Source organism: Python bivittatus, unplaced genomic scaffold (assembly GCF_059951505.1).
Source record: "Python bivittatus isolate LINGU-HERP-01145 unplaced genomic scaffold, Pbiv_v1 ctg000220_np1212, whole genome shotgun sequence".
Classification (NCBI taxonomy): domain Eukaryota; kingdom Metazoa; phylum Chordata; class Lepidosauria; order Squamata; family Pythonidae; genus Python; species Python bivittatus.
In genome coordinates this window covers 16599865-16622708 of record NW_028277048.1, presented here as the reverse complement: position 1 = coordinate 16622708, position 22844 = coordinate 16599865, and the positions used below count along the sequence as shown (strand labels likewise).

The 22844-nt window shown below is 41.0% G+C and overlaps 2 protein-coding genes across 7 annotated transcripts in view; one reads left to right on the top strand and one right to left on the bottom strand.

The window, feature by feature from the left end:
- The window catches only part of PFKM (phosphofructokinase, muscle), a 46945-nt gene extending 31247 nt beyond the window's left edge, over positions 1–15698 (bottom strand). The window contains exons 1-2 of one of the 4 annotated variants that reach the window (XM_088137985.1): positions 15569–15698; positions 6205–6303 (exon numbers count right to left, since the gene is read on the bottom strand). In XM_088137985.1, the coding sequence (XP_087994111.1) occupies positions 6205–6295 (91 nt within the window). In that variant the 5' untranslated portion in view covers positions 6296–6303; positions 15569–15698. Of the gene's footprint in view, positions 1–6204; positions 6304–7681; positions 8279–13904; positions 14366–15302; positions 15520–15568 lie in introns of those variants that run through there. The other 3 variants (XM_088137986.1, XM_088137983.1, XM_088137984.1) reach the window with 3 other exon arrangements.
- A 74-nt stretch (positions 15699–15772) lies between these two features.
- The window catches only part of SENP1 (SUMO specific peptidase 1), a 32136-nt gene continuing 25064 nt past the window's right edge, over positions 15773–22844 (top strand). The window contains exons 1-3 of one of the 3 annotated variants that reach the window (XR_003084326.2): positions 15773–16167; positions 19922–19973; positions 21729–21859. Coding sequence is in view for 2 of the 3 variants with exons in the window: in XM_007424777.4 (XP_007424839.1) it covers positions 19967–19973; positions 21729–21859 (138 nt within the window). In the remaining variant the exon portion in view is untranslated. The remainder of the gene's footprint in view (positions 16168–19921; positions 19974–21728; positions 21860–22844) is intronic. The other 2 variants (XM_007424777.4, XM_025164500.2) reach the window with 2 other exon arrangements.

Sequence of the window (22844 nt, the reverse complement as noted above, 5' to 3'; positions counted from 1 at the left end):
TAGAACAAAAGTATATGGCTCAGAGCAAGAATTTGCTTTTAGAATGAGAACTTCACTGCTAGTCTTTTTACTTAAAAATCCAGGCTTTGTTTCCTGAAATGTGATGTTTGGCTGGATCCATGCAATAGGATCTGCTTCACAGAGAGAAAGGTTAGTACTACCTCCTCAAGAAGACTTTGCTGGAGTCAACAGTCCTGGACAATTTTCACCCAATTTTCAACCTTCCCTTTTTAGGTTGTTGAGAGGCAGCCTATGGGTTCAGAAAGGCCTGGAGGAAACGGATTATCTAGATTCCTTCCAGTCAGGTTTCATAATGGGACAAAGAACTGAGCTGGCATTGGTTGTCCTTACTGATGACCTCTGGCAGAACTGGGATGGGGGTAGTGCAAGCTCAACCCTGATAAAATCAAGTGGGTGTGGGTATTTGCTCTGAAGATGTTTTCTACCTTTAGCGCTGAATGGGGTTGCACTTCCCTCTTCGGCACTAGTACACAGTTTGGGGATCTTCTTGGACTTACACTTCCTGCTCAAGGAGCAGATGGCAGCTGTGGCCAGGAATGCCTTCACAGAAATTCATCTAGTGTGCCAGCTGCATCCATACTTGCACGTACTTCCTCACAATCATTCATGCATTGGTCAACTTGCATGTAGAGTATTGCAATGTGCTGCATATGGGGCTGTCATTCAAGACCACTTGGAAGCTAGAGCTTGTCCACACACAGCAGCACAGGCAGGAGACCCAAGTAACACTCCTGCTTTGCGAGCTGCACTGGTTCCCAGTAGGCTTCCAGAGCAATTCAAGGTGCTAAGTTATCTGAGGGGTATCTGTATTATGTAGTTTCCAGCTGTGCTATATAACTGGACAGAGTTGGCATGCTTTGATCCCATCAATTAAATAGTATCATCTGATGGGATCCAGGAAATGGCATTCTCTGTTGCAGTGCCTGCTTTCCGGAAAATGATGTCCCCCCAAGGGATTCATATGGCCCCCATCCCAACCTTATTTAAACAAACCCTAAAACCTAACTCTTCTTTCAGGCCTTCGACTAGAGTGGGTTGTGGACTCCTTCTGGGACGATTGGTCAGGTTGAGTTTGCATTGTTTCCAGATGTGTGTTTTTTCTTGTTTTTGGTTTTATATTATTTTGTATTACATTGTTTTATGTTTAAGCTGCCCAAAGTCATGACAGAGTTGAGTGGCATTTATTTATTTGTTTGTTTGTTTGGTACAGAACCCCCGATATAAAAATGGTACAATCTGAATGCTTTGCTTTCCAAGAAGATTGTCTGAGATGGATCTGCTGGGGCTCGCTAAAGGGATCACAACTCAGGGGAAAGGGGAAGGTAAGCAAAATTAGCACAGTAACTGAGAGAATTGATGGTTTGTGCATATAGTTCCGATCTGGATGCCCCTGAAAATGTACAATGAATTATGCAAGAGCAAATACGAGTGAGAAGCAGAAAGATGGAACGGTGCTTTTTTCCTTGGTGGGCAAAAACTCTCTACGACATTTACTTATGAATATACATGCGCTTACATCAAATACTTCCCAGTTTGTGATACAAAGCAGACAGAACAGTGTAAACCCGCCAGCACGAGGCGTGTAGCTTACAAGTAGTCACAAAGTAATAGCCTGATCTTTTACTACTCTTCTGAGAGTCTACTAGCCTACAACCCCTTCTTCAGAAGCCACTTAAAGGCAGGCCGGTAGTTCATTCATGGGCTTCTATTCTTTTAGATGTCTATTTAAAAAAAAAAAATGCCTTCTATCAGCGTGACTATTAGAGGAGAATGGAAGCTTCATGAAACAGATTTTAAGCTAAGAAATAGCAGCAGCAGAAGCCTCAGGACAAGGAGAATGGGCTTGCATGGGGCTATGTTTTTTCCCCATCAATTTAGGAAAGTAGATTCTGCCTGAAATAGGTGAGACAGGTAAGCTCAACATCTCATAGCTGGAGTGGAAGCTTAGTTAGGAGAAGGGGTGGGTTTTCTCAGCTTCTACTTGTATGCCTCAGCTACAAACCATACAGTTATTTCTGGATATGACCACTCCCAGATAAAGGTATTATGGATAAAATCTGATCCAAGGGGAAAAGGAAAAGAATTTTCTCAAACTTGCTCTTATAAAAACTTAAGGAAGCCAACATCATGCAGTTGCAAACTGAAAATGTTGACGTTCTCAAAAAGGCATGAAGACGAGGGGATACTATGACAACAGTTTCAAGGAACTGCTTCACATATACCTGAAGATCTGCCTCTTAAATTCTTTTGCCCACATTTCCTTTGGAAAATGAGATGCTTTCCCATTCATGGCTGCTTCATTCCAGCCAATAACTTGTCTGGACTACCTTTAAGAATAAATGCACCAAGCATTCCAAATTAGCACAGATTCCATCACCCCCAACTTTGTCCCAATCATTATTCCATTTTAATGTACCAAATGAACATACACGGAATGTTTTGGATCCTAAGTATAAATACTAATTATTGTTATAGTCTGAGTTTCTGATGAATTCTTAATAAGGACTGATGACATGCAAGATCAGTGTGTCAAATGGGGTCTCTCTAGAGTGCACCCTTATTCTCTAGATTGGATTCTCACTCTTAAAGCCCCTCTGCTATGTTTGCTTCCTTCGCAAGCTTTCTGGAGTGGCTGTAGTTTCTTGCTGCTCTGGTTCATTATGCTCACAAGTTTCTCATGTACCTAGATCTACCCTGGGAAGGTTTGCACATTTTATTTTTGAAATGCTGACATTTAATGTCAAGTAGCTGTAGAACTTTCTACCACGCCAACTTTCTGCTGGCTCCAAATATACCACACCAGGAGAGGGGATGTAATCCAACGCCAGCCACTATATACCCCCAAACTGTCTCCAGTCAGGTGACTGAAACAGAGAGAACCTCTCCATATTCAAAGCAATAGGTGGTGGTGACAGCTACTGCCTTGAAAAACGCTTGCTTTTGAGAGTGGGGAAGATGCAAAAGGCCTCCACACTCAATCAGTCTTACAGAATTGATAAGAAGACACAAACCCAACATTACTAGTGAATCTTTTCGCAGCCAAGAAGGAAAATGAAGCCCAGAGCCTGTTCCCCATCTCCAAGGATTACTTCTCACTGCAAAATTTGAGCAGAGAAATGGCTTGCCAAAGGTTATTGAATCATTAAACACCTCCTCTCTGAATCAATAACAGAACAGACAACTCTCCATGTCTGAAAAAGTGCTACATGGCATTTCTGATTTTGAAATGGCCACAATTAATCAACAGGCACAGGGGCTTGGGAATTTCAGGAGCTGTAGTCCCAAAACACCAGGTTAGTGTATTTTCTCCAACCCTCCAGATGGGTATCAGTGCCCTGAAATCCCTAGACAGCCTGATTATGGTTGGTAATTATGGGAGTTAGTCCACACATCTGGAGGGCCTGTAGGTTATGGAAGGCTAGTTTAGTATTCAGACCTAATAAGGTATGTTTTTCAAACAATGAATTGGAACTGAACAATGAAAGATTTCAAATGTCTACACAAGTAAAAAGGATTTAACCTGTTGCTGGAAAAAATAAAGGCTGGGCTTCCAAACTGGGAAGCCTTCCCAAAGAAGACCTTCTTTCTAGTAGCAGATAAATTACCTGCTGATTTCAGTGTACAAGCAGCTAATATGGAAGAGGTGCTCATTTAGATATTGGGGCAGGGCAAAGAAAGTACATGGAGCAGTCTCTTTTCCTTGAGTTTGGTGGTAATTTAAGAGGGTTTCTTTGGTGTTGCTGCCTACTTTATGGCATCCATGATGGATTTTGTATATTTTGCATTTCCAAAGTTCCTACAGCCTGAGCTTACCAGCTCCTGATTTACTCTATGATGCCATTTTCTCCCACAAATTTGGGGAGTCTTGGAGAACCCAAACCCAACCCAATTCTGGCCCAGGACAGAACTCTTGAATGACATATGCCAAGAGAAAACTGATCTGAGGTCAAAACAGTCATAGGAGTAATGTGAAGGAGTCCCCAAGAAACATTGGTATACATGCACTTTTCACCAACCTGGTGCCTTCTACATTGGTGGGAGTGCAAATGCCAGTAAACAGCCATTGGCCATGTTGATCATTCTGAGAGTTGTCCCAATATATCCTAAAAGTGACAAGCTGAACCAGGCTGGCAAATATGTCATTAGCTGCTCAGTTTGTGAATGCAAGCAGGACCAGTGTGAGATATCCTTCTTTAATATCCCTCCCTTGGAACTCCCCTACAATCCATTGGCTCCTTCTCATAGCCAATTCTTGTGGCAATAATTTTAAAGAGAAAAGAATGAAGGGGGAATAAACAAATTAACTATATTGAATGCATTTAATCGAAGCCTAATAACATCAAGAGTTCTAGTTTTTGTCTCAGCCCCACCTACTTTTTAAGACTACAACCTCTGACATGCCATATAAAGACCAAAAGAATTTCCAGCCTGAAAAAATTGCGTAACTACTTTAAACCAATCACTAGGATTTGACCCAGATACGATGGATCTGCCCCCATGAGTTGCTATGGTTTCCCAGTCTATTCTTCGGGTTTCTATCCATCAAGCAGGGATGCCCCAGCCACAAAATGAATGAGCCATTTCTAACAGCTGAAAAATTTGGCCTTGTACAGTAAATTTTGTCTTAAATTTTTTTAGTTAAAAAGGTATTTTTTCCTTGAAAAGGTATTTTTTTGAAGAAGCATCACATTTATTTTTTTGTATCTGTCCAAAATAATAATAATTACGATGAACATGGTAACTCTGCAGAATTTCCCAAGGCAAACTAGTAGCACAATTGTGTGTCCATGGGGGATATTTCTGCTAAGGAACCAATGGGCTGGGTTTTCTCTCCACCTTCCTTTACACAACTGATAATAAGGCAAAGATCTCATAGAGTTATGGTGCAAGCTTCTAAAATAATTATACCAAGAGTTTTCATGCTGGAGGAAAGCAAGCCATTAAAATTGAAGCAGATCAGAATCAGGAAGGGATCTGCAGGCCATCTATTCCAGCCCCTAGACTCAACTGCAGAAACTTCAGCATGCTGACAGATGGTCACCTACCCTCTACTCATTCTTTTTAATTCATAAATCTCTGCAAAGATATGTATTAATTAATGATGCAATAAGGATACTGAGAACAAACACACATTTTCAAAAAGGCTTTTGACACTAAAACAATGCAGACACTAATACATTTCAATATGAGATGGTATGGGTTTTAGAATATTAAGTGCTTACATTATAGAGGGATGGAGTTTTTTTATATAGTGTCTTTCTGCTATTTATAGTCCGTTACACTGGTTTATTATTTCAATTACTTTCTAATCCATCTAAACAACTAACACAAGGAGGTGGACTAAAAATAAACAGAGCTGAAGTTTGGGAGGGGAAAGCTAAGGAAAGGGAGAAATCATTTGATAAAAGTCTAGAAATATATTTTACCATATTTGTTGTAAAGTTCCCCATTGATCAGTAGACAGGAGGTCAGTAAACAAATTGATCCTGTAAGCTATTGACTTGAGAGGGAAAATGGAGAATAAAATAACCAACCTGAGTATGTAAAGAAGGAGTAACGAAGAAATTATTGTTCAATGTACGTAAGAGATAAAGGTTGTATACTTTGACTGTTCACTCATTCTGAGAAGTTTTTGCCAATGAGATAGGAACTATGGGCAAAGTCTGGCTGATGAGCCCCACCTGATTTTTAAGCAATAGAAAGAAGATTAAGGAGGGGGTGCTGCAGCTGAGCACAAGATTTCCAATAAGAACTGCCTTGCTAAATAAGATCAACCCCAGTATTCAAGTTTCCAACAGCTATATCCTCCTTTGAAATTCACAGCGGAGGGTGATGGAGAAAAAGCTTCTGCTGTTGAGAAAACCTCAGGGCGCTGGGAGAACAACTGCAGGGACAGAGAAACACTGAAGGGAGGAAAAAGGGGGCTTCACGTCCAATAATTGCAGGTTTTCATTCAAAGAGCTTTGCATACACCTTTACTTTAGATAAGTCTGCAGCACATCTATTAACCACAGTTTACAAATTAGCCTAGAGACGTTCTGAGAGCCAAAACAGGAAGAAACAAAATACTGGAATATTCAAGCCCTTTGATCCTGATTCCACTGGGATTGAGAACACTACAGTTTTTGCCACTTGTACGGCAAAAGCCATGACAATTCAGAGAATAGCAAGTAGTCCACTTACCCTGGGCATCGCCTCCAGATGTCAACACAGCAATGGCCTTGCCGATCCCCATGGTGTCACAATGCTCATGTTTTTCTGGTGTCTGCGCCATTCTCTGGGCTGGAAAATCAACGGAAAGTTCTTAAGGAGGCTGATGGAGAAAGGGCCCTTTGTCTTCCCTGCCTCCTTGTTCCTCCTCCCCCTAGGAAGGGCCACGCTGCCTGTGAGGTCCAGAGTGCCCCTCATAGACCTCTGCTGTTGCTTTTCAAAGTCTCTGTCCTGCCTACACTCTGGTCAATGGTAAGTGAGACTGTCACATGTAAGTGATCCTTGATGCTGCGTCAGCCACACCTAATCCTAAAGGGTACATGGCCAGCTGTCCTGAGTACCAATGAACAGTGGCTCTGAAATGATGTTACATTATTAGCTGTGTTTTGTTTAGGTACTTGTAGGGGTTTAGGGAGGACTAGAGCTGGATCAGAGTTGGTGAGAATGTAGGAAAGGAGGAGGCTAAAGCAGCAGTCCCATGTCCCTCTTATCTTCAAGTGCCATTAAATTCAACAGGACTTACTTCTGAGTAAACACGTGTAAGACAGCACTGTTAAAACTACAAATACCTTGCTTTAAGGACAGAACAAGGTGCTTTGGAAATGCCAGTTTTTAGACTGTAGTAAAAGCACAACTTTAAAAATCAAGGAATGCTTTGCCGACGATCATAGGGTGTGAACAGAAGGACAGGTCCTTAAATATATTCAGTCTTAATTATGTCTCACGGTTAGTCAAGCTACCTATTACTTTAGCAGAGATGTTTTTGCTTGATCTAAAAGGTGATGCCTATTAACTGACCAGTGGTTTTTAAAGAGCACACATCAGCCAGTTTAGGATTAACAACAAAAAATAGAGACTAAAGTACAGCAGGGATGGGCAACCAGAAGACTCTCCACCCCAATTTTGGGGCTGTCAGAGCAAACCCCAACTGTGCAGCTAAATTTAGCAAGAGATGGCCCATTTTGGGCATTACACTTTCTTTTCTGGGGAGAAGGGTACAGGTGGTCTGTTAAGCTTCTACAAAGCATTACTGCAATATATTATTATTTATTTGCTGTATTTAAAGTCCACCTTTTCTCTAAGGGCTCAAAATGGCATTAAAAAAACTTTAACCAACAAAGAACTGGGCAGAGAAATCCAATCTTTCTCTGTCGTGACACAAACACTTCTCTAGCCACAGTTCTATGGCCTTTGGAGGCCAATAAGAAAAAGTTTGCTCACCCTGCTATAGATTACAGATTCCAAATCATAATGGCTGATTTCATATAACATGCTAAGCCAAACAGTCCACCATGTGCCTCAGCCTACCTATTCTGCATTTGACACCAAAGGTAATATAGCCAGCAGTGGTAGCCTTTATCTTTTAAGAATTTATCTAATTTTCTTTTAAAGCCATCAGAATTGTGGACATTACTATCTCATGGAATAATACTGCAGTGTGAAAACATACTTCCTTCTTTCTGTCCAGAATCTCTTCCCATTTAGTTTCATTGCAAGAGAGAGGAAGAAAATATTTCTCCACTGTATGCATAACAGTATTCATCTTGAACATCTTTTTTTCCTGTGTTTCCTTTCGTATTCTAAGTGAAGAGCAAGCCACACTGTATATAGTATTCTAAACATGGTCACACAGAGATATGTATAAAAACATTAGCACATGCACTTTTCCATTTTCAAAAAATCTGTTTCCAGTGATTCCCAAAACAAACATTTTGTGCCTTTTTGACAGCTGCCGTTCACTGGATTATAATCATCAGCCTCCAAATCTTTTTCCTGATAAATTTTCACCAGTCTATCAGCATATAGGTAAGGTAAGGTAAGGTAAGGTAAGGTAAACTTTTTGATTTTTTCCCTCCATTTGTTTTTTTTAATGTCCCTTCTTCAATGTGGAGAAATCTTTATGAAACTCATCATTCCTTTTAGTCCTAATGTTATGAGCTGTTATGCATCTCAAAATTAATGCTTTGTGCATATATCGAGGAAAAATTCTGTATATGAAGCTACACATAATGATTATAACGGGGCAGGCAAGGTACGCTTCAAATATTTTGCATTACAGTTCTTATAATCTTTTACTGTATACCTTGATGATTAGGGGTAATGGGAGAAGTCCAACAGGATCCTTTCTATAGATAATACAGTTAGTTTGTCTTTGCAAGTGTTAAACACTGCCAAGTGATGTAGAGGTTTGGCACAAGCTACTGCATTTACTGCACGGCTGATATTTCTTTCCCAGCCATACAGTAATTTATAACCCTGACAGGAGTCATGCCTTCAGAGGCAGCTGTACGCATGCAACAACAGGATCTAGACAAGCTCAGCCACTGCAAAAAAGAAAGAAAGGAAAGGGAAAAAAACGCAGGCGTAAATGCATTAAGTGTATTGGTGGCTTCAAACCTGTCACCCTCTAGATGCATTAGGGCAATAATCCATGTTTACTTGGAATTCTGGGAGCTGTAGTCTCAACCTATCCAAGATGTCATTGCCCTTTCCATATTCAGAGTACCTCTAGTGCTGTTCTCATTACCTAGCACAGCCCATCGTGCTTCCCACAAGCCCGGCTTAGCTTCGTCCAGATAAAGGAAGTCCGTCTCGGAAGCCAATTCCATGATGGCAGCTGAACACCTCCACTACCTCTCTTAACTCTGGAGGTACCTGGTGTAAGCATGCAGCCTGACGTTGCTAGGAAACCAAGGCAGCCTATTCTCATTTCCGAGGTCACAACCATCTGCCGATGAGCCCCTGTGACAGCTTCCCAGATCCAGGAACTGAAAACCTCCCTCTGGTCCTTGAGCTTCAGTGCAGCAGACACTTGCACCAGGCAGATGGCGCCTCATCCAGAAAGGCCATCAATATAAAGATCCTGGCTGGGCATGGTCTGTTTTTGTTATCACTTGGCTAACGGGGTAACATTTTGGCTTCTGGTGGGTGAGGCAAACTCCTACCTTTCCTGTTTTCAAAGCTAAATTAGGGCAGGCTTCTAACACTCACATTTGCAGCATGAAACAGAAAGGGGGAATGCCTGCTATAAAGATCTGGAGATTTTTAAAAGTTCTTATTTTTCCATTCCCATCCTACCCCAAACTACAGTCCCTCTCCTTCCATCTGCTGACATGAAATCCCATTCTTCTTTTCTTGCTACAGTTTTTAATATATTCTGTATTTGATAATATACCGAGGTAAGGGAGGGGGCATTCTCTCCAATAAACCATGATACATACAACTTCCGTTCCATGATGTTGGTTTCTAACAAATCAAACGGAACTGGCTTGTGAGATCAAATAACGTTTACATGATACAGCTAGGTCTTGATCAGTGCGGATAATGAATCCCATGAAGTGGTCCCATTAGTCGAATTTGCGCTATTCAAAGTTATAATTATATGTAAAATATGGTAAGTGGTTCCAGCTTGATGGAAATAGGCAATGAAAAATGTAATCATGAGCCTCTTCTTTTTTGCACTCGTGTTTTTCTCTGAAGGAATCTTCCTTTTGTCCATTTTGTTAAGGGTTTTTCTTAAAATGATCAAAACAAATCAGCAGACAGCAGCACATGCACACGGAAAGATAAACAAGCGCAGACTGAAATAGCAGCGTCTTCAACCCTAACGGTAACCAGGTAACCTCCACTGAGCATGCACTAGCCTCACGTTCACTGCATTTTGGTTTGCATTAAACGTGACTTTTGTATCGTTGTACAATTCGCACTAAATTGAATATTGCATTATTTGAACTTGCATTAATCACAACCTAGTTTTGTCTCACAAGTGGGACAAAATATGCCTTAAAGAGCTGTTTTAATATAGTCCTGGTTCACATACGTTGAGTGATATGATTTTTTTATCATTATCATGTTACATTTATCTTCTGCTTTTCCTCAAGGAACTCAAGGTGGCAAACATAGCACGCCGTTCTCCCATTTTTCCCCACAGAACGAGCTTGTGAGACAGAGAGGGCTTGGGGAGAATGATTGGCCCAATGTTACCAAGTAAGCCCAGAGTGGATTTGAACCTACAATTTGAACTACAACCACAGCGACTTTTGGTCTAGGATGATATGTGAACCAGGATGCTATGACTGGCAATAAACCATCATTAAAAATCCTAGCTTAGCATTATGTGTAAAGAAGCCCTGTGTCAAAACAGTTCCAATGCACAACGATCTGTCCATAACTCTGCCAAGGTATGGACAGCACCATTATACGAAGGGAGGGAATACTGTACAGAATCCTTGACGTTCCATGATGCAGCTACAAGCTGTTAAGGACAGAGAAATTCCACAGCATCGTAATTTCTAAGAAAACTCAGTGCCTTCAACCACCAACTTTTAACTTTGAAATTACCACTTACTTGCTGCCTAATGCAAGTGAGATTCCTCTGAAAGTGACATACTTCCATAAACTGGATGACAGTTTCCTTCTCTGTCTGTCCCTAAATATTCAGTGTGCTATAAATAATTAGTAATAAGTCACAGGGAGACCCCAAAGCTTTGAGGGCATCTCCTTATGCCCCTTCAAAAGTTGCAGGCAAACTGTAATTTTTAACATGACAGAAGGAAAAAAACATAGACAGGGAATGATATTAACTATATTTAATTGCATTTAAATTGAATTGTTTAAATTCAAGATCCTCTGCACTTTGCCCAATGTTTGGTGTTATCACCATCTACTTTATTGAGCGTGGCTGCTGGCATACCAACTCAAAAGCCACTAGAGGCCCTTAGCATAGAAAAAGTTGGTCATCCTGATTTAAACTATGTTGATCATCCATATTCCTTACAAAGATACCATTTTCTCCAACATCAAGAAAAAAACCTATCCCAATTTACCAGTTTAGCTAACCTTAACATGACCTCATTTCTGAAATATGACCTAATCCCTGCAAAATTGACCTAGAAATCAGTACTTTGTTATATATTTTATGATGTAGAACTCTATCATTCTAAATGACAAAAGGCTCTGATTATCCAAAAACTCTTTGCTGCACACTCTTGTCCCAAAGATAAGGATTTCTGGGGGTTGCAAAACAAGGGGAGAATAGGCAACAGAAGGCATAGTGGAGGAGAAGCTAAATGCAAAGTGGGATTATGAGTTTTTGTTACATTTTGTGAACTCTTCTTTTTGGTCCTCTTCAAACAGGCAAGAGGCTTCATCTTGTCATATCTGCTGGTTCCCCTTTATCCTCTCCTTATTCAGCGTTATTTTATTAACCCCATCCTGAAGAAATAAGGGAGCCTGCTCTAGATCAGTGTTTTGTAGGACACCCCTTTAAAAATACTGATTGACCGGATTGATATAAATTTGACAGCAGGCATAATGCAAGCACTGATGCTGAATCAATCAATCAATCATGGATGCATCATGCTGAATATGAAACCTGGGAATTCTATTCAATCACTTTTTCATAATTCTGTTACAATGGAAAGCTAGAAAACTTGTCTAGAGCAGTGTAATCCCAGTATGAAGTATAAATTTGATTAATAGATAAATACAGAATGTGCCTTAGATTGGACATTAACAATGCAATTGTCTGTTTACCATTTTCTGTTACAGCCAAAAACTGGAAGGGGTAACTTTATTAAATGTGAACCAATTAATCTACCTGATATTATTCACCTATGCTTATCCCTTTATCCAGTCTTATCCAACCTGGTATCCTCCAATTATATTGGACTATAACCCCCATCATCTCCAAACAATGGCCATGCTTGCTTAAGCTGATGCGAAATTCAATCCAACATATCTGGAGAGCATCAGGTTGTAAGAAGCTGGAGCCTTCAGTGAAAGAATGGCAAGCTCTTCCACAACTTAGCCTGTTGCTGTAAATACAGTGGAGAAAGAGCAAAGAAGAGCTGTAGCTGAGAGTTGAAGTACATGCTTTGCACACTCTCAAGTTGAGTCTTTGTGTAGAAAATAAGGAAGATGACTTTGATGGAGATATGCAGGTGCTGCTGACGCCTAGGTAACAGGACTAATGCATTTTTTTAAGTCCAGAAAATTTTTGGAAGCAGCTCAGACACTTCCCTAATTCACTGAACTATAAGGAGAAGTACAACGTAGTCAGCCTTGCAACGTTATAGCCAATCCCAATAAAAATAGTTTCAGTCATCCTGTGGAGTTGATTTCATGGTCTGGTCTACCTAGTGGGGCTGACACCTTGGGAGATTCTTTTCTTTGCTGTTTAGAACCCCTGTCAGAGAGGAGGAGCCTTGGGTGAGAATGATGAGCCAAGTAATTCCACTCAACCCATTTTGCATTTTCAAGATGTTTTGAGGTTCTGGGAGCTGGAGTCCCAATAAACGTAGTAGGCACAAAGTAGAGGATAGGGCAGACAAGAGATAGTGGAGCTGCCCATATTGTATTTTCAGTGAAAGAAGAAGCCAATGCACATAGAAATAATTAATGCAATTTAAGCAGGTTTCTCAGAATGACTGAAGGTGGAACGAATAATATGGTGCACTGTCTCCTTTGGTAGTAATATGGTGTCATCTCTGTGCAGAGCTCACATAACTCAGCAAGTAACATTCACATAAGCTGGACTGAACCTCTTCACATTCTTCTATAAAGACTAGAGAAGACTACCTTCACCATGGATGAAGGTATGTTGGTGGAACTATTTGAGGAAGCTAGAAGAGATTGCAGTTGTGGACCAAAGGACAAGATGAAAACATATGCAACCTCTCCAGTTCAAACAAGACACAGTATTAATGCTTACATCACTTTTTATTTACTAACTAAATATAAAATTGTCTCACCTGACTATGTCCATCAGCACTTCACTTATTTTGAAGTTTTCTTCTCAAGAGGTTCTGGCTGTTAGCACCAACCTAGTATTATACACCAGCCTTAATTAGCTCATACAGCTAAGACGTTTCACTGACTCAGCCTAGAGATCCATATGTGAACTCTGCAGACAGACGATAAGTATAAAGCAGAGTTGCCAAAACAAGCCGCTCTGAGAATTTTGGGTACCAACAGGTGTCAGACTGAATTTGTAATTGTTAATGTGACAGAAGGGGAAACTTACTGAGTATGTGGAGAGAAATCCACAACTGGTCTTAATTCATTTAATTCAACTTAACAAATTTAGTTTTTGATGTGATGCCACCCACTGTTTGGACCGTGCCCACTGGTACGCTATACTAGGATTAAATGGGGCCCTCAGCCCTATACGAAGTGCACATCAGGGTGATAAAGTAATAGACAAGGAAGTATTCTGCTTGCTACTACATTTTATCTTCTCCCTTCACCTCAACAGATTTGCAACACAGCATTCTCATATAAAGTACCAAGTTTGTATCAGTTTTCTTTCAAAGCATTAATTAAGCCGCAGACTGTGGTATATTTATCCAGCCTGGGGAGATTACTATCTTTTTGTCAAAGTAAACATGACCTCATGTTTTTTTTCCTGTATATTTTTTTCCTCCTCCCAGCCTGCTAGAGCAGACAAAACAGCCCTGGGGGAAGTTGCAAAGGGGAGGGAGAATTGCCCACATCCCCAGTGGAAACACTTCCAGGGAAAGGAAAGGAAAGTAATTTGCAACCCCTTTGTTGAGTAGAGATATGAACCAAAGTGATCTCTTCTCTTGAATGAGCAAATGCTAGTCAATGCCTGAACACCCTATGATGCTTCAGCAGGAAAATCCAACACAGTTAAAACAGGAATCCTTACTAACCTGATTGTTCTTCTTCTTCTTCGGAGAACATGTAGGTTAAAAAGATAACAGCTGCAAATGTGAGAGAGACTGAAATGAAAAGACTGGACCCTATTACTGAGAGGTCCAGTGAAAGCCACATAACCAGGACATGAGTGCTTTTCTGTATGATATTTATAGATACTATGTTAGGCTCCAGACAGCTGCCTCTGTTACACTCCTCTCTTATTGGTGGATATAAAAGTCATGTCCTTACGCTGAAATTGTCTTTGTTATGCCGGCTTGCAAGTGCATTCAACCTGAAAGGTCTACATTCAACTTTACAAGTAGATGTCTTTTCCAATAGGAGGATCTATTTTACAGGGTTGCAGCCAAATAAGATAACCCCAATCTATGAGTTGTATCAGAGAAAGAAAAAAAACAGAAAACATATGTAGTATCATCCAGCCATCCCAGCACCCTCCCTATGTGGAGACTACAATTTCTAGATTTTCCTATGCTGGCAAAGAATCTGGAATCTCTTGAATTATCTTGAAATCTGGGAGCCTGGATGATTCATGGCATACACATTTATTTATTTATTTATTTATTTATTTTTCCAATCCATCTGGATGATGACCAATTCAGGATGGTAGATGTAGCACTGTATCTCCATGCATGCAGAAATAAAACCAGACTGTAACCATCTTGCAGCAACATGAATTGTGTGTTGAACTAGAGTTGTTTCATCTTAAAGAGCAACCCAAGTTATATAAGAGAGTCGCATAATAAAACATCAGCCATAGATGAGCAAAGTGTCATAAAAAAGATCAAATGTAGATCTTAAAAGATGACAATACATCCCTCAACTAATGTACATTGTCACTTTTGCTATTAAAAAAAGCATTTACTTACCATGCTCAGCTTTTCACTCAGCAATGGCCCAGAAGAGACAGTGTTACTTATTGCTCACCACATAGTGATGAACGCAAGCATGCAATTCAAACCTATATACGCTTACTCAGAAAGAAGTTTCATCATGGTCACCACACCTTGTTTCGGAATGCAACATCCATTCTGTGGATGGTTTTCACAGAGGTTCATGAATATCAGAAAAGAATTACATTAAAAACATCTGAGACGAAGCACACGATCGAAAGACAGCTTCAATCCCTATCATGGCCAGATAGGATCGGGGAAATCCTATCTCACGTGTTCTGCTCTGTAAGCTAAGGGCAGCAATTTCTTGCCTACTTCCAGATGTCCTGAGCTGCAATTTCCGAAATCCCTCACCGCTGGCCACGCTGGCTGAGACTGACTGGGGCCGACCGCCAACTCATCTGAAACACACTGGGTGGCTACCCTTGAAACAAACTTTGCTGAGCTTGGTGAACCCACTGCCTGACATGAGTTATAGTAGCACCATAGGATTCCACGCACATCTCGGAAAAATTATGGCTGTCGCCACTTGGACTCCAGAACCTGTTTTCTAACTAGACTGGGAAGGCCCACTAGCATTCAACGGTTCACTCCATGCATAGAATTCCATCCTTCCGCAATCTCAGAAAAGCCTCCGTTATTATGGGACAAAACGAAGCACCGGCCTTCTTCCAAAACACGTGGACTCCAAACAAGCGGACAGGGCACGCGCTTAAACTACAACGCCTCCAGCAGCGCTCGCGCGCGTGCGCAGTCCGTCCGCCTACCAACTCCGTCCAAGATTCTTTGGCGACGGGTTTTTTTTCCTCCTTCCTCCCCCTCTGCCCCCGCCCCTTTCGAAGTCTCCGCCGTCTCCGCCACCTTCTAAGCGGCTGCTTCTTTCCCGGAAGAGGGGACGAGGGGGCGGGACAAGATCACCGGAAAGGTAGTTTCACTTCCGGCTGCGTCGAGGTTCCCGCCTCTTCGAATCCGGTTGGAAAGAAAGAAAGAGCCGCGGACAGCCTTTCCGAGAGGGGAGAGGAAGTGGGGGAAGGACGCAGGATAGAGCGGGAGCGGCCGGTTGTGCGTTTCTCCGTCCTGGTCGTTGCTTTAGCTTCCGGCATGAGGGTGAGGGTCTGGGGTGGTCGCTATGGCAACAGTGCGCCCTGCCACTAATCCTCCAGGCCCGACGCGCGTCCCTCGAGAGCCCCTTTCTCTGCTCCCGCTCTGCTTTCCTTCCGTCCCCTTTTAAGGCTTGGCCTCGTAGCGGAGTGACTGAAAGAGAAAGGAACGGGCAGGGGCTGGCCGAGTGAGCGGCGAGCCGGGGAGTCTCAGTTCTAACCTCTCCTGCCCTGGGACAGGCGCTCCGGCCTGACAGAACTTAAAGGTTGGTTGTGTTTTCTTGTAAACGCTTGATCTTTCGAGCAGGGTTATTCTGAATTCAGCCTTGGTCCAAAGGTACGTAACCTGGTGTTCTCTGCGTGCTTGGAACTAAGCTCCCACAAACCCGTATCGTGTTTGTGCTGCCTGGGACGTGGAATATCCCCATAGCCCTTACATTGCTGGCTGGAGAGGATGGAAGTTCAGGGCCAAAACAGGTTTTAGCCCCACTCCACCTCCCGGTGTCAACATTCAGACTAGTGTTTGTTACCAAATAAGCCTGAACAGTGGGATAAACCGAGAGTCTCTGAACAGAAATGGACTCTTAGTTCAATTTCCGAACTTCCTTGAGTGCACTTGGGTACCTGTAATGGGGGGAGGGGGTGTAAAACAAGAGCTGGAGAAGGCCCAACCTGATGCAATTTCTCATTCTGAAACTTTTCTTTTTGATACTCCTTTTTTTTCTGACACCCTGTCTTCTTCATTCAGCAGGCTGTTGGAGAAAAAATTGCCCGAAGTTTGAATTGATTGGTTGCAAATGTGCTTTTCCTGTGAAATTGAGCCAAGAGGTGCAGGTTGCCTGTCTCTGGAATAAAATTGGAGAGCAGCTAGAATCAAGAGTTGGGGAAAAGGATTGATTTGATGCTAGTTTTTATTGTCTACATTCTCATACTTTCACATTTATAATTTATAATGAGCAGCTAGACATGGCTGGACTTGTCCTTTGACTTTCTAGATCATACTGTACCATGTTATAAATTAACAAACTGCTTAAAACTCTCAAAATTCCTGCCTCATCAACATATGTGATGACCCCTATCCAAGAGTTGTCCACCCCATTTCTGGGTGTTCATAAATTTCATCCTAATCTTGTCAGATTCTTATCCGCCTTTCAGTTGCATTCTTCCATCTGAAAATATGAATCACAGATTCAGCAGATAGTCCCAGAAATATGTTGTTTCTCTGCTTTGACTCCTGTCTGCAAACAGGATATTACAATAGTGATTACTATTAACTTGCTATTGTTGTTGTAAGTTAAATATGATTAACATTTTGAACCTGTCAAAAGCACCATGTAAACTCTGAGGAGGAAAGGAATGTTTCTTAAACTGCAAATGTTTATATTGGCTTTCACCCATGACTGATGCTTCTTTCCAACATTGTCTTCTTTTTCCTTTTGGTGTCTCTTTGTACAAAGTAGATTTGGCTAATGCTCCTGTGCTGTAGTGAGGATTTGGAGAAATGTAGTTTTTGTTTCAGCTGAATTTTGTTGTGATGTGTCATCTTTTTTTATAGTAATTTTATTAAAAATTACAATTACAATGATAAAAAAACTAATACAAACTAAAAAAAAATAGAAAAATAGAAGGTACAGAAAAGAAAAAGAAAAAATAAAAATATGGTAAAGAAAAAGATATAAAGAAATGACTTCTCCCTTCATCACAACACGTATAACTTATCACCTTCTCTTAAAATACAACAAATGATCTCTTCTTCCCATATCCCATCGCTTATCTATAGACAGATCCTTAAAACCTCCTCATTTCAGTCCTGATCAGCAAAAATCCATTAAGGGTTACCAGCGATAACAATATATCTGTTTTAACCTTGATTAAATAAACCAACTTTATATTCCTTCCTTTACCTTTTAACAATCTTGGTCTTCAGTCCTGGAACTTGATTTCTTTTCATTTTTTCTTTGTCCCTTCTTACAAAATTCTTCAAAGCTTTAACAAGCCTCTTTTGTAAATCCAATATAGGGAAACTATCCAGGTCAGTCTCTTGGTTTGTTACTTGTATATTCCTTTTAATTATTAAGACATCAGCCAGTTTCTTTTGTATGTCAAGTGTAGCCTGTCATTTTTAAATTCACTTTCAGATCAGTCTCAGTCTCGTCCAATGAAATATTTTCCTCTTCCATAACATAGCAGCAGACACTCTTAAAATTAACTTCTGGGTTCATTGTTCAAAAATATCCTTCAGTATGTCCAGTGTTAAAATATTTTGCTTCATTCTGTACTAGTAAGTTAAACTTAAGTGTTCTCCTTTAATTGTAATCTTTAGTTCCTTCTAGTTCCCTCTAGTGAAGGAAACTCACCTGGTGTTCTCAGATTTGTCAATCCAAAGTTCCTAATAGCTGAAAAGCAGTTAACAAGCAATTTCCAAAAGTGATTAGAAAAGAAAGTATGCGAACCCGGTGTCCTTTTAAAGGCGCCAACTGTGATTTGAGCAAGATGGCTGTTCACTCATCTCCCAGAGCTCTATACCCATTGGAGACCACTGTCTTGCCGTCTCCTCGCAACTGTCTGGAGCATTTATGGATGATCTCAGGTCCTCTCTGTCCGGAGAGGGATTATGAAGAGCTGGTCTACTCTCCAGCTTTTCATTCCGCTGAGTGGAGCCATCTTCAGTTTGCCATTTCTTCCCCAGAAGTCTGTCATGAAATCATCTTATGTTTAGTTATTACTGATATAGGAGCTCTGGCTTATATCACATCTGGTTATTCTGAAATAAGTCCTCCCCATGTGCATACCAGAATATAATGTTTGAGAAGCTGTAACAGGACTACTTTTCATGGAGAAAATCTGTGTACTTAAGTGATCGCTAAGAGTGGACACCAACTTAATGACACATAATCAACAGGCAAACAGGACTACTTTAACTGCAGGGTGTTCCCCCCCTCCCCACTGGCAGTAATCTCATCCAAGTTCATTCCCCCAGTCCCCTACTTTTGTAGTCTTTGGTGAGAGGAGAGAGTTAGAGAATGGTGTTCTTAATCTGGAATTAGCAGAGCTGGAATCAAAAGATTCTTATAAAGTATATATGTGAAAATGGTAGCATTGTCATAGAATTGTATGGTGTTGTACAGCAACTTCTTGCTCAATGCAGGATCCAGTAGAACATCTCTGACAGGTAACTATCTACCCTGTTTTAAGACCTCTAGTGAATGAGACCACAGCCTGTCCTATTTTACCATAGTTTGCCGTTGTGAAAATAGAATGCGAAAATCTGAATGTGAGAGGGAAATAACACACCTAGGCATGTGACTTCTACAGTTTGCCTTCACTTCTTTGCAAATTCATCATTATGAATTGCAGACCAATGTAAAAGGATAATCACATCCTGAATAACTAGTTCCACTATTAATTTTTAGTTACATCAAGAAACACATGAAGAGTATGAGATAGATACTTGTCTCCTTTTTGTAAAGACAACATCAGTATAAACAAATTGTGTTTTGGAGGCATCATATCAAAAAGCTTTGTGACACTGATTTATCATTTAGACCGACATGCTTAGAATTAGAAGGATCGTGATTGTATGATGCAGGCTGGTATGCTAGGCTTCCTTGTCTATTTGCAAAGGAGGAGAGGAAACAGTCAAAAACATTTTGCTTGTAGCCAATAATAAATTGAAATCTGAAAACATATCTTCCCAAGGTTTGCAACTTACTAATATATAAAATCACATGAATTTTTTTTTGAAGAGAGAGCATTTTCATTTTTTCCAGAAAATTTTAAACAATAATTTTTAAAGCTAAACTGTACTGGTTAAGTTACAGGTCTATCTTAGCTATTTTTTCCACCAAAATGGCAGATCAACAACCCCTTTCAAATCCTACTGGCCATATCAGGAAATATTGTGGAGTGAGAAATGTATTGGGTTTTTTTTCTTCCACTAGAACTTTTTTTAAATGTGACATCTGGTTCACCCCTTTTTTTAATGTAAAACATTTGCAATATCTTCTGCTCTTTTCTCAGGTTCTTGAAGATTGGATTATCTGAGTCAGTTATGTAAGGAGCATAATGATGGGTGAGTGTATGCTAAATTAATCCACTTCATTAGCCATTCATTTTAAGTTATTGTTTTAGAAGCTACAATGTCAAGAAACTTCTCACTAGAGCAATCTGCAATTTTTAGTTATTCAAATTTATTTTGTTTATAGGTAGTCCTCAACTTACGACGGCAATTGGGACCGGAATTTCCATCACTAAGCGATGAAGTTGTAAAGTGCAACCCCATAGCTTACCAGTAACAACCCTTGTGGTCCCAGTTGCCATTGTTAACTGAATCACATGGTTGTTAGATGAGGCAACTTCTGTTGGCTTCCCACAACCAAAGTCAGTGGGGAAGCCAGCAGGAAGTTACAAGTCTCAGGCTCGCAGGCATGTAAGTGGCTGCTGCTGGGTGGGGGAGGAAGTGAGGTGGTGGGTGGGAGCATGGGGGACAGTTGGGGAGGATGCACGAGAGGCGTGGTATGGGTCAAGAGTGCATAAGAGGTGCCATGTGGTTTGGATGCATGAGAGGGTCAGGGAGGGTCGAGAAGGGTGCATGAGAAGTGTTGTGTGGGTTGAGGAGGACGTGCAAGAGGTGCTGTGAAGGTTGGGGAGGTTGAAGGAGGGTGTATGAGACATGCCATGCGAGTCGGAGGGTGCGCAGGAGTGGGGTGGGGTTGCGTGAGTGGCTGGCACAGCGCGAGTGCAGAGGGGCTGGGAGAGGGTTGCAGGTAGGGGAGACTTACCCCAGTGACTTGTGATCTTCCCTTCTGGCTTCCCCTTTGACTTTCTGAGGAAGCCAGCATGGAAGGTTGCAAATGGTGAACATGTGATCGCAGGGTGCATGGCAACCGGTCGTAAGTGCGGTTGCCAAGCACCCAGATCACAATTGTGGGGGTGTTGGGATGGCCGGAACTACAAGGACCGGTCATAACCACCATTCATTCAATGCCGTTGTAACTTTGAATGGTCGCTGAATGAACGGTCCTAAGTTGAGGAGTACCTGTATATTTAAGAACTAATGCCATCTCTGTTCTGTTTATACTGCTGTGTCTATTTAAACTAATCAGATTGTGAGGGGAGGACAGATGTTTTATCTTTCTTACTCAGTTTCACACTCTTTCCGCCTATTGGGTTCACATATTCTGTTAGGTTATAACATGACTTTCTGGGAGGGGAGGGATTGTTTTGTGTGAACTTAGCCATTGAGATTTGTAAACTGCAGTTTGTGCCTTAGTGTTATAAGTGAAACCAGTCAATTTGGTTTATTCAGCAAAACCTGGTTAAAATATGTCATGGCCTAATGCAATGTGAACTAGTTATAGACCTGAAAAGGTCCTTATCTGCTCTATTATGCTTACCCTTTAAAAATATTTTAAAATATATATTGTCTCTTTTTAGAAGCAACAAGCACTCACTGAAAGCATACTGAGTGTTACCTTTTTTAAGTTGCTGACGTTAGTAATGCTTGATTGATGTTTACTTTCTCTTATATGTATAATTTTTTTGTACTTCTTTTTTGTCTCCTGTTTATTCACTTTTTTCATAAGCCCAAAATGCAAACATTTAATCTTTTGCTCTCATTGTTATGGTTACCTTTCACTGTGTTAAAATTGTGGAGAAATATTACCACAATGCCTGTGTTCTGGTGCTACTTTTTTTTTTTTTCTACTGAAGTCTCAGATGTACTGTTTAATACTTTCTGGTTTGTTAAATAAATCCTGTAGCACCAAAAAAATCTTAAATTGCATATATTTTTTCTTCAAATAATAAACTTTTTTTTTAATTAAAGATGAAACTATTGACTGTATGAAGATGGATGCTGGGGACTATATCCAAGCTAATCATACTTCTGGGTTCAAGACTTTTCCTGAGCAACAGAATGTTATTTCAGGAGACCAGCATCCATTGTCTGGCAACAAGGTTTGGGAATCAGCTACTTCTGCTTTCTTACCTGTATAATCAATATTTATATGTCTGATCAGAAATTGATTTTGAAATTAAATTTGATAAAGAAGCTGGAAACCTATCTGTGTCACTCTGGCTATTCAAATCAAGATTTATAGGGTTTTAGTCCCCTGCTTCTAGATGTTCAAGGCCTCTGACAGTAAAAATGCTGCAAAATTTATTGCAGAATATTTGGTACAGGTAGTTCTTGCTTAATGACCCTAATTGGGGCCGGAATTTCTATCACTGAGCAATGTGGTCATTAGGCGAAACATCATGTGACCACACCACTTAGTGACAGCAGTTTCGGTAGTCCTGGTTGCGGTTGTTAGGCCAGGACCACATCATCATTAGGCAAGGACCTAACTCTTCTCCTGTCCTGCCGTGCTAGCTTCTACAGTAGTACTCGCTATCTGACCACAATAGGGACTGGAATTTAGGTCACTAAGCAATGTGGTCATTAAGCAAATCGGAGCTGATTTTACAACATTGTTTACGATGGTCATTTAGCGAATCCAGCTTCCCTAATGGACGTTTTTTTGCTGGAATTCGCTTAATGACTACGTGATTTGCTTAACAACCACCATAAAAAAGGTCACAAATTGTGATCACGTGAGTGCAGGGGTCGTAAAGCACTTCTCCCATGGCTGTCGTAACTCCAGACCATCGTTAAACGAACAGTTGTTAAGTGAGGACTACCTGTACTTCAACTCCCCCCCATTTACCCCCCCATCTCTGCTCTTTTGGCCACTCTGTCCTCCACCACCCCTGCTGCCCCCAGCTGATGTTCACTGTCTTCTTGCTCCCACTGCTGATGAGGTGTACCTGGCCTGGCCCTTTGCAAGGCAGCTGCTGACTTCAAGCGGCAGGGGCAACAGAGGGCAGGGTAGCCAAAAAGGCAGAGACAGGGGAGATAGGCAGGTGGGGGAAGTTGAAGCACACCTTGAGGTCATAAATGGGT